At 33.3% G+C, this 12,163-nt stretch overlaps 1 protein-coding gene across 1 annotated transcript in view; it reads right to left on the bottom strand.

Moving 5' to 3' along the window:
* Positions 1 to 10,516, bottom strand: part of LOC127637438 (sodium- and chloride-dependent GABA transporter 2-like) — a 31,490-nt gene extending 20,974 nt beyond the window's left edge. The window contains exons 1-8 of the mRNA XM_052118508.1: positions 10,197 to 10,516; positions 8,133 to 8,376; positions 6,909 to 7,043; positions 6,604 to 6,744; positions 5,798 to 5,906; positions 5,257 to 5,319; positions 2,314 to 2,443; positions 1,679 to 1,813 (exon numbers count right to left, since the gene is read on the bottom strand). Of these exons, the coding sequence (XP_051974468.1) occupies positions 1,679 to 1,813; positions 2,314 to 2,443; positions 5,257 to 5,319; positions 5,798 to 5,906; positions 6,604 to 6,744; positions 6,909 to 7,043; positions 8,133 to 8,376 (957 nt within the window). The 5' untranslated portion in view covers positions 10,197 to 10,516. The remainder of the gene's footprint in view (positions 1 to 1,678; positions 1,814 to 2,313; positions 2,444 to 5,256; positions 5,320 to 5,797; positions 5,907 to 6,603; positions 6,745 to 6,908; positions 7,044 to 8,132; positions 8,377 to 10,196) is intronic.
* Positions 10,517 to 12,163: the final 1,647 nt, after the last annotated feature.

Genomic DNA, 12,163 nt, shown 5'->3' with positions numbered 1-12,163 from the left:
TAAAGTTTGTATATGTTAACAGTAGTTACTGCAATATTAACTAACATCCACTAGCAATGAACAATTGTATTTTTATTAACTAGCATAAAAAAGGTTTTAAAATGCTGTTCAAAATATATTGTTCATTGTTAGTTCATGACACTTAGTGCATTGTTAATGCACACTTAATGTTAATGAATGGAACATTATTGTAAAGAGTTACTGATGCAATTGTTCATCGTTAGATAGTGTTAGTTAATAATGCAAAACTAATGCATTAACTAATACAACCTTTAATTTAAAAAATGTAGTAGAGTATGTTGAAATTAAAATGTATTAATAAATGGTGTAAAATTATTCTTTTATTCTATATATTCATGTTTACTATGTTAACAAATACAAGCTTATTGTAAAGTGTTACTAACATTTTTGGTTTAATTTGTTAATGTCTGTGGACGTTTTTAATAAAAATCAAGACTTTAGGTTCAATTTATATGAATGTATAAGGCAACGTCATAATATATTTAAACTTTTAGCCCCATTTTAATAAATATTCACCACTTTTTTCCTTCAATAATTTTAAAAATTCCTGTGGTGTGACACATTTGCAAAAGTATAAATATTCCATGTAGTTTCTAAATTAATATGAGGGTCATAAAAGCTGCACACATAATAATTAAAAAAACTATTAGCAAAATGCTGATGGAGTATATAGCATACTGCTGGACAACTCAGCTTCTCAAAAGTATTTTATACCAACTATTCTCTTCCATGAAAGCTGTTTCTTTACACCCTTGGGATGTTACATAACTGCCAATACAAGATCCGTTCCTAACCTCTTTTGCCTCCTTGTGTAACTATTCCAGCTGCTTTCTGTCAATTCCAACAACATTATTCTTCTAAAGCTCCCTGTATTCAAAAACAAGTCAAGACAACGCTTGGTTTCTCTCCACACACACACACACACACACAAACTCCTCATACGTCTGATCTCACAAAATCCATTTACTTTTCACCTCATTTTTTTTGGTCTACCTTAATTTTTCTGTTGTGACACGTTAAGCTAAGAACATTCCTTGTTTTGTCACTTCCACTGTGAAAATGAATTCATCTCAACAAAACAAAAGCCCTTGCACAGAAAGTTCTTCTTACTCTTTCAGTAAACAAATGCTACAGATATAAGTCTCCATGTGCATCTGCTTTTCCCTCCATTTCTTTATACAGACCCAGTGATGGCAGCCAGGCCTGAGGCTGACATTATGAACAGACACAAACCTCACTGTCTGCAACCATAACAGAATCACAGATTCATTGCCGAGGTCAATGAGATCTTAAGAAATGCAGGCAAAAACTATTAATACGTCACATTTCTTGAAGACAGAATGTTATTTTTTGGTTTTAGATTTAACCAGATCGCCCCTTATGCCAGATACACATTTGTACTTGTCTATTTGTTGTTAAAACTACAGCAGTGAAAGTAAACCTTAATGCTCTCACATAGTGGCTTCATTTACAAAAATAAAAAACCTCAGAAAAAAATCTAGGACTATTGTTACACATTTAAAACCTTGAACACTTGATCACCTAAAATAAGTTATTGCAAATTATCACAACTGTATATCATGTATATATATATATATATATATATATATATATATATATATATATCAGCACCACACATTCCCTCTGTTTCACTCACGTCAGGGTTGGAAAGTTTACTGATGTCAGGATACAGGTAATAAACAATGCCAGTTCCAGCCCCTGGCAGACTCACTCCTCTGATGAACAGGATAAACAGCATTAAGTATGGGAACGTGGCTGTGATGTACACAACCTGCAAAAATAATTACACCAAACACAATTAAAAGACTTGACACCTTCATTAAAACAATTCACTTAAAATCTCCCTAGGTAATCTTACAACTGTAAATTCTTATTATACATGCAGTGGCCCCAAAAAACAGGTAAGTCACTCTTAAAAATGTCTGAATGCCAATGCAAATAAATGCTGTTAGACCTTTTCTCAGAACTGACAAGCTTGCAAATGTAGTTGGTTACATAATGCAAGCGTTATTATCACCTTACAAGTGATGCGCTACAGTTAAAATGTCATGAGATAAGTAAGTGATTTAATGAACTGATAAAATTACATATTAGTCCTTATTTGTGTGAATGTGAATAAAAGTAATTGTTGTTGTAGTGCCTGCAGGGTTTATTTCACCAGGAAACTGCTGTGGTATGTGTCAAAAATTATTTTGCAGAAATATAGGTAATGTAATTCTATGAGACTATGGCATCTGAGATGCCATATGAGACTAACGGTCGTTCACTGACCTTGCCCGTGGTCTTAATTCCTTTAAAGATGCAGAAATAACAGATGACCCAGGCCAAAAGAAGACACACGGCAAGATCATAGTTCACACTCTCCAGACCACCACTGTTCGATACCCGCAACATACGATGACTGAGGATTATAAACAACATTATAAACACATTTTCTTGACTTTTCATTGACATTTCAGTTTAATGCACATCAAACACTTTTTAAGATCAATGCAGAAAAGCAGAAAAACAGCACGAAAATAGCCCATAACACACAAATATTTCCACAGCATACAGATGTTCCTTTTTCCGTGATTTACTTTTGTGGGTTTTAGTTTAGAAAACAGCATGAACTACATGTTGTTCTCATTGAGCAAACCGGTTTTGTGGTTCAGCCCAGATTTCCCAACATCCCTTGTCTACATAATGAAATATTAAGAAACTTCTTCTCACAGATGTTGGATGTTTTTGATTTTTTTCCACCCTTTGTTAGGGTAAAGGTTATCTCACTCAAAGTCCAAGACATGGGAGTGTATGAATGCTACAAAGTTATCTGAGTTCTTCAGATATGACTGCCATCAAAGCAATTTCCAATTAAGTGGGAAGGAAAGAATGCAGTTGATTTTGATTCTGATAACTCATATAGATATCATAAAGACCTATTTTAAATAAAGATATTACATTTCATTTCAAGTAATGTTAAAATGTAGTGTAATATTATATGCAGAAATTTAAAAGACATTCTTTGGGTGGTTGTCAATGTGTTCTGAGAGGTATTAGCATGTTTCCATCCAGTTGCTTTGGCGTTCCTAACCTGGGTTCACAGAATAATGTTACTAGACCTACATTTTTGCAAAATTATTTTCATGTGGCTTGTTGCAGCAGATTCCTGGTGAAAAGAACACTAGATGCGCTACAACAACGACTTTTACTCCCTTTTACACAAACCACATGTAAAACAGCATATTATCAGCTCATAAATACTTTTACACTGTTCCTCACACAATGCTATTATATAGCGTAAAGCACATTTATTATAGCATATAACATGTAAGGAGATGCATTTTAATAAAATGACTAACTACATTTACAAGCTTGTTCAAGCATAATCAAATTGTGCAGTAGCTCAATAACTGATAGAGCATTGGACTTGTGATACAAAGAACCAAGGTACGTATCCTAAAAAAGGTGTCATATAAGGACCACAAAATTGTGTAGTTGCTTCAGCAATTGCGTTTTACATCTCACATTTTCTTTGCATGACAATTTTGTTAAGGTTTAGGTTTAAGGTTTAGGGTAGGAAGGCAGGTTTTGTATATTTAAAACTCTTTGAAGCATCGACCTTAAAAACTGAAATGTAACATTTCTTTAGCGCCACACAGTGGACATTTCACCTCGGAACTGCCGCGATACATGTAATGAACTGCATAATATCGTTTTGCAAAATGTCGCCACAGTCACGTAATTTTTATAAGATCAGGCTGGTATTTCTAGGTGGTTGCTAAGGTGGTCTAAATGGTTATTAGAGCATTGCTATGTGGTTGCTAGAGTGTTCTAATGGTTATTAGGGTATTGCTATGCAGTTCCTAAGTGTTCTGAGTTATTTTAAGCTCATTGCTATGCAATGATATGTTACTTACTGGCCAAAAAAGTCAAAAGAGCCTGCCCAAGTATTTATAATATTCTAGTCCCTAGATATGTCTAGTCATGTCCTTCCTTCTGTATAAGTTAATGGTATTTTATCATCTGCAAGGTAGAAATCGGAAGAAAAGAAAATCACACTTTACATCAATGTTCCCTTTGTAAAGGGTTTGTACTAATAATTCATTAACAAATGCATTATCAATCATTAAAATGCAGTTATAGCAAGATGCATAAAAAGGGTTACTTTCTCGCAATATCTGCCAAATAGTGAGCAATTTTTCGTCACGTTATAAATACCAATTGAAAATATATGAAAATATGAATATATACCTTTATGTAAGGTGAACACATATGAAAGATTCATTAAGGAGCTGCCAACATTAGAAACATGTACATAAAGTTCAATATAGTTTAATAGTCATCAGGCTTTATTATATTATATATGCTGTAAATCAGCATGAAGACCTAAAAATGTATTTGTAGAAGACTAGGTAACTAGGACTAGTTTAAACAATTCTTTTTACATCAACGTGAAAACACAAGCGAGTCAAAACATAAAGTAATGAATATTAACACAAAGAGGACTGGAGCAAAATGCCATAATACTTCAATTTAATCTTACTATAACAGTCTTTTTTGCTGCATTGTCCCTTAAATCATAAATAAAGGTATTTTATGATTTTTATTAAAAAAAAGTATCAATAATTATATTTATTTATCATTTACAAGTTAATCTCACTATTTGGCAAGAATTGCATGAAGTTGTCTTAAATAACTTAATCTCACACCTCAACAAACTGCACCATTTATTTTATTAAAATAAGTATAAAAAAGTTTTTTTTATTAATCATTTACAAGTTAAACTCACTATTTGGCAAATATTTCATGAAGTTGTCTTAAACGCATATCAGTGATTTATAATGCATTTGTAAATGGCTTATTAGTCATTTATAAATCCCTTTAGAAACCCTTAAATGTATAAAATTTAAAGTGTTATCGAAAATAACTTAATCGCATACCTTTCCTCAACAAACTACACAATCATTTCTGTAGCACAAACCAAGTTCCATGCGAAAGTGTAATCCTTAGGGTTAGAAAAATTACAAACCATGACTATAAACAATAAAACAAATTAATGAAAGTTTGGAACTGCTGTATTACAATCACAAAATGTAAATATTTTCAGTTTCAATTTCAAATTATTTTTGACATGTGGTTCTGGGTTTATGACTCTTAAAGAAATTGAAAGCACTGATTATCAATACATACTATATTTGAAATGATAGGTAGGGAATTACTTATTCAACTTACAACCAATACTCTTGTTCCGGGGAGATTACTTTAAAGGGTGGCCATCCTGATTCATTGTGAGAACTGGGAAAAGAATGATAAAAGGAGATTATGAGTGCACCAAAGCTTTTATGCAATATGCATCTTTTCAAACAAAAGCAGCTGTTGACTTCCGTTTCTGTGTTGTGATAAGTTCTATACACTAAAAGCTAAGCTTAAATCTATTTATTTTGAAGATATTAACAAACGAAAAATATAAAGAACTGTTTGATATCAAGTTTTGAATAGGATTGTTTAATAATTGAATAGCCTTTATCAGGCTATATGTATAAACCTGCCCATTTTTTGTAGTCTTCCTGTTTGATAAATAAAAGGAATAAATAATTCTTTCTTAATAAATTACAAAAGGATTTTTCCAAATATGTTTACAACCATTTGAAGCCTTCAATCCAAACAGCACCTTCCATAACCCAGTAAACATCCGGGAGAACAACAGACAATCCAAATCTTTTCATTTCCTACTCTCAGATGTTGTCCTGTTGCCTGTTGCAAGTGTGGTTACCTCATGCTGTGGTTATCGCCAGATCTGTCCGTTTCATTGTAGAGGAAAGACCAATCAGTGTATGGTCTGTGAAAGCCTGAGTATGTAACAGTGATATTTTGGCAGTTTTCTGTTGATAAAATGGGAGAAAAAAGTTAACTCTGTGGAATGTATATTTAGGCGATGTCCACACTAATCTGGTTAAGTTTGAAAACTTCAAGGTTTAAAGTTTCCTAACGTTCATTTTCCGAAGCATGCCATACTGGAGAAAATGTTTGTGTAGGAAAGCATTGTGAGAGTAGTAAACATAACATTTTCAATCAAAGATGTAGTAATGTGGATGTGACCTCAGACTACTGATTTAAAGAGTATTCCAATTCCTATATTTCAGAGAATAATTAGTGTATAATTACCAAATACCTAGGTTTGTACATTTTCTAAGAAAATCAGAGTGAAGCTTGGCCTTGCACAACTCTAACCCACAATGCTAGTCTCCAATATTTGGAGTGGTTGTTGGAACGTTGCTATGCAATAGCTAAGCTGTTGTAGGTGGCTGTTAGGATGTTGCTTGTTTAATGATATGTGGTTGCTAACTGGCCCAGGTAAAAAAAAACAAAAAAATTATAATAAAGTCTGATCACTTAAAAAACATCTTACCCTAAAAATCTCTAGCCCCAGCAAACTCCCCATTATATTGGTGAGATTCAAAGCTGTGATGGCATTGTGCAAGCCTGAAATCTTATTCAGAACATTATTCAATGTACGAATCCTTAATAAATACCGTTTATAATGCACTGGATTATGTTACATAATACATAAAAACACACCTGTGTTCCAGTAGTTGTTGCAGGAAGTCCAGGGTAGAGTGCTCCAAAAAGAGTTGAAAAGATAAAACAGAGCCCAGGCCAGCACCACAATGTAATATATATTCAGATAGATCACTATAATTTGGGAGGCCACGCCTACTCCTACAAACAAGAAATAGAATGTGTGAGAAATAACACATTAATCTTCAACCATCTTCAACCATGAAGTTGCTTTATGGGCTACTTTAATGCCAACAGTTTGATCCATTTAAAAGACATGCACTTATTTTTTTTTTTGTAAATCTGTTTATAAATGCTTATGCAACCTTCAAACATGGGGCAGATTTTTCTCCAAGCGGTGACACCTCCTTCGCTGGTGTATTGACCTAATGCTGTCTCCAGGAAGAAGACTGGAATTCCACAGAAGAAGAGGAATATGAAATATGGGATGAAGAACACACCTGGAGAGACCATAACAGAAATAAGTGAACTCGTAACTCACGCTTACATGTCTTATTGCATTATCGTTGGTGGAAGGTAATAGAATACAACAAATGGAAGTATATAAGCTTCTTCAAAATAATAGGTACTTCCTGGATGCATCACTATTTGGTCCAGCGTATCCATTTAAAAAACGTGTGCATGTAAATACATTTTAAAAATGCAAACACAATATATATATATATATATATATATATATATATATATATATATATATATATATATATATATATATATATATATATATGTCAAAACATTTGAATGGTATAGCTCCTCAAAAGACGTTATATCTCTAGGCCATATCTCCAGCTTAATGTCTTTTAATCATTTATTTAAAGCGGTTGAGGGTTGAATGTGCTCTAATTTGATCTTGTTTTATATACCTTATATACGATAATAATTACAAAAAATAAACATGAACCCAAAATGTACTTTCCAGTTCTTAGTGAGCACGATTCAGTCATCAGTTATTTCAAAAATAAAAAGGTTTGTCTTTATAATCTTTTATCAAAATGTAATACATACAGTTATGTTGTAAAATAATAATAATGAAAATGTAATAAATATGTAGTAATGGTGTAGTAATGCTTTTGCACCATGCTCCATTCTAGTCTGCAACAGTTACTTTTAATTAGCCAATAATTTCCCAATAGATAAAATCAAAATAATTTTCACTCAGAAATGAATAGCTGCGAATGTCATTTCACATTGTCTTTAACATGGAAATGCAACAGAAATCAATAACAGTATTTCATGCTGACTTTAAAAAAGCAGGATATTTGTATCATCATGTGCTCAGGGAACAGTGCATAAAGTGAAAAAAAAAAAAGTTCTTAGCATTACAGAAGAACACAGTGCTCTATTGATTGTTTTATATAGCATGGGCTTCAGCTCTGATTTGCTGCCTCTTAAAGGTCAAACCTAGGGGTTCAAACCCCCCAGGCCTCATTCCTCTCTTTCTTTCTCTCTCTCTCTCTGTCTGTCTGTATCCTCTGTGTTCTCTTTTAGTCCTACTTCTTGCCATATATCAAACACGTTTGTTCTCTTACCACCTCCATTTTTGTAGCACAGATAAGGGAAGCGCCACACGTTTCCCAGGCCAATAATTTCCCCAGCCATGGACAGCAAAAACTCAGTCTTGTTAGCCCATTTCTCTCTAGCTTCGGGTCTGCTGTCTGCACTCTGTTTTTGGTCCTCTGGCTCCATATCAGCTCCATTGGCATTGCCTCTGTCTCCGCTCTCTTCCACAGTCATTTTCTTTTTCTCCTTTTCGTTTCTTTTCTCAACCTGCATCTGACATAACACATATAAAAAATTTATCAGCAAAGCCCACCAATACAGAACTGTAAGGGGATGTTAGAATTAGGGTTAGGTTAGGGTTAGGCCTTTCTTCTGGGCACATGGAAAATCTAAAGGACCAATGCTCTCTTAACTAACCCTAGAACCACAAACCCAGTGCTTAGATCAGATTAGATTAGATTTAAAAAAAAAAAAAAAAAACATCTTATGCAATGAGTCCCGTTCTTTAAAGACACTTGTCAGGTTAAACGGTGTCTATATAAATTTACTTTAACCTTAGAGTTAGGCCTAACACTGTCCGTACTGGTATTTTGTTAGTCAGTGGATAAATACATGGATAAGGTAAATCTTGAGCTAGAATGACTGAATGGTCTTGTGGTAAAGTCTTTGCCGCCAGTACAAGGAGTTGGTCTAATCCTCCCTAATCTAGTTTTTTAAATTTAATAAACAATAATTGCATCTGAACGTCAGTGGCTGTATATCATGAGCTGGCGACACATATGTTTGCAGTTTGTAATTTGGTAGGGACATTTCCCACCCATCCCACCTGTAAATTATGCCTATTCATGATGCAATTTGTTTTTCCAGATCTTATATATTACAAAAAAATACAATATAAATACAATTTTCATAAAAACAAATACTTAATTACTAAATTTTACTTAATTATTTTTGTTCTGGTGTTTAAAGTGAAATGTGTCATGTGTCATGTGGTGCAACCGTCCAGAATCTCATTAAAAGCTGAAATTCTTGAAAAAAAGAAATGTTGGAATGAATAGTGCAGAATCATCTTTTATTGTTATTATTTCTTTTAAAGCAATTGTATTTTAAAATATCATTAATATTTGAAAAACTTTTGTCCATCAATTCAAAGTCAGGTGGTGTAACTGACATGCATTTGTGCCTAAAACAAACAAACAAATAAATATCAGTTATTTTTAGATTTTTATGACAAGGCACATTTTGTTATGGTGTAACCTTGGGAAAACTTATTTATATTCTTCACTCAAACATTTATGATTAAAAATAATAATAATAATTAAAAATATGTTTGAAAACCTTTTGAAAAAAATGAGATTAAGTTGTGTACTGAAGTCTTATGTATTGAAGATGCAAGGAAAGTATTAATACCTTGAACATGATGGTAACACCACCTGAATATTTTTTTTATTTATTTATTTTTTTTTGAAAATGCTATAAATGTTTTTCCAAAATTTGTGAAACCAACATGGACACAGAAGAAAAAAAATTCTATGAAATTGACACGTGTTTTCAACTAAATTTGTAAATGATTTTATCAATTTGGACAACCTTATGACAAATAACCTCGTGACCCTTAAGAAAATGACCAGAGTTTGCATACCTGCTATGTATGCAAAAGGTGGATACTTTTAAGTTTTTTGGACACTATAAATTCTTATTCTTCCAGTTGAGTTATTTCTTAGTATTTATTATTTAGATTATTGTCAAATATGGAGAATAGTACAATAGTATAATACAATATAGTAGTATAATAAAGAATAAAGTGAAGTTCGTTAAGAAGTCAAATGTGTCCAAACTTGATTAGCAAGTGTACATCAGATATGCTTAAATTAAACAGTAAATGGACATTTGTGACATTCTGCATGCATACAATCAGCCAAAAACAATTGTGCAATATTTGAAAGAAAATCCCACAGAGAATTAACAGAGAATATAAAGTTTTCATGTAATGACTGCATGAAATTAAATACAAATAGAAATGTATTACAACAGAAAGATAAAAAAAATCGCTAAACTTTACAAATCAGCACAAAAAAGTTTTTTGGACTTACCAAAGTTTATGGACAGCTCCCTTGTGTGCGTGCTCAGCCCGTCACAGACAACTGAATTTTGTATGTGCAGCTAACGATATGGAGTGGGAGAGGGTGTGACATATTCTGCACATAGGAACGTTTATGGTCCTACAAGCACCAGGAAATCTCAAAATGTAATGTTTCATTACAACTTTACAAAGTTAATATCAGTTATAAAAAATAAAACATTAATCCTTTCAGAAAATTCAAATTCTTCTCATGCTCATCTGCTTTCCTCTGATAAAAAAATACAACTGATCAATTATATGGATGCCTTTAAAGCTAGGGTGTGTAATCCAGAGAGGCTAGCAGTTAGCAAGCAAGCTTTGAAAGCGAGAGCCCACCCTTGCTTCAGAGGTGTCTCCAAAGCCAAACCTCCTCTATCACACATGAACACATACACAGAGCAGAGTCAAAGCGCCAGGAGGCATGTTGGTGGATTCGATCGAGGATTGTTTTATAGTCCTGTCCCTTCCACAGAAGATATCTTTATTAAGATATTTTTTTAACATTTAGACCACTTCAATTATTGATTACTATCTGGATGTGAAGAGACTTTGAACCAGTATAACAAAATAAAATTCTGAAAAAGATTGCACACCCTAACTATAACATCTTTACTGATTACACATTTCATGTTTTCTAAATTCATACAAATGTTTTGTGTGGGTGACTTACAGACTGAAATTACATATTGTCAGCCACTGACTGTGTATTGTGAGACACAACGTTTTTATTCCTGCAGGGGGCACTTGACGCTCTGAAGACCGAATCCTCCATGCATACAGATTTAAATCAGAGAACGTTTTACATACCTTTGGAGAAATTTTACAATAGATAGTAATTTTTAATAAAAACAGATAGTTGCAAGGATTCATACCTGTGAATGGAATTCCTCTGCATTATCTACGAAAGCATTTTAAAAAAAAATCCTCATCCAGTAATAATAACCTAATGTGATTTGCCCATCCTAGCCAGCGCTGGTACCACATGAAACCGCCATCTAGAGGGTGATTGCGCCACATTAATTAGACAATACCAACTTGTACAACAGATGGGGGACTTTAGTTTTTTGTCTGATTATGACAGACTCACAGTCACGCAATTGCAAGGAATCTCATCCTAAACTATTTTCAGTGTTGATTAAAAATATATATAAAAGGAAAGACGCATGATTGGAGGCAGGGCAAATCACCCCCTTCACAGCATTAAGGGGGTGTGTCGACCGCCCATTCCCAGTCCATTACATTCTCTGGCAATATTAAGAAGTATGACTATTTGACAATTAATCAGGATAATTGTGACAAGCCCTAATACAGAAAATGAATCACAATTATTTGAAGGACAATTAATTATTTAATTGTCAGCAAAATTTCTTCATCGTGACAGCCCTTCTAGGACAACTCAAAATTAAACAGATAACACTGAAAGCACATATTTTTACTGTACATGAGCTACAGCACAGTCAGCTCAAAATGTCAAAAATAGACGTTAGCATCCATCTCGCTCTTAAAAGTTTAAAAAAAAAATTTACTGGGCATTTAGCACTTGATGCCCCTTGCACACATGCACACATTCATCATGCATGTAAGGAAGACAAGTGCAGAGACCCCCAGGTAGTCAGAGGCCCCGGGGCACTGGCCCCATTTGCCCAGTTTATAATCCATTCTTGTCTACACACAGTCATATCTCTATCTATCTATCTATCTATCTATCTATCTATCTATCTATCTATCTATCTATCTATATATATATATATATATATATATATATATATATATATATATATATATATATATATATATATATATATCTGGCCTCAAATCTGATTGGACTTCCTTGAACACTTATGATCTGACAGAATCAGCACTCAGACGCTTCACTGTGTGTGTATAACTCCGCTTGTATTCGTGCCATTCAAAACTAAGGTGTAAGAGCAGTATATA

This window comes from Xyrauchen texanus, chromosome 45, assembly GCF_025860055.1.
Source record: "Xyrauchen texanus isolate HMW12.3.18 chromosome 45, RBS_HiC_50CHRs, whole genome shotgun sequence".
Classification (NCBI taxonomy): domain Eukaryota; kingdom Metazoa; phylum Chordata; class Actinopteri; order Cypriniformes; family Catostomidae; genus Xyrauchen; species Xyrauchen texanus.
The sequence above is the reverse complement of the archived record's forward strand: the minus strand, read 5'-3'. Positions and strand labels throughout refer to the sequence as shown.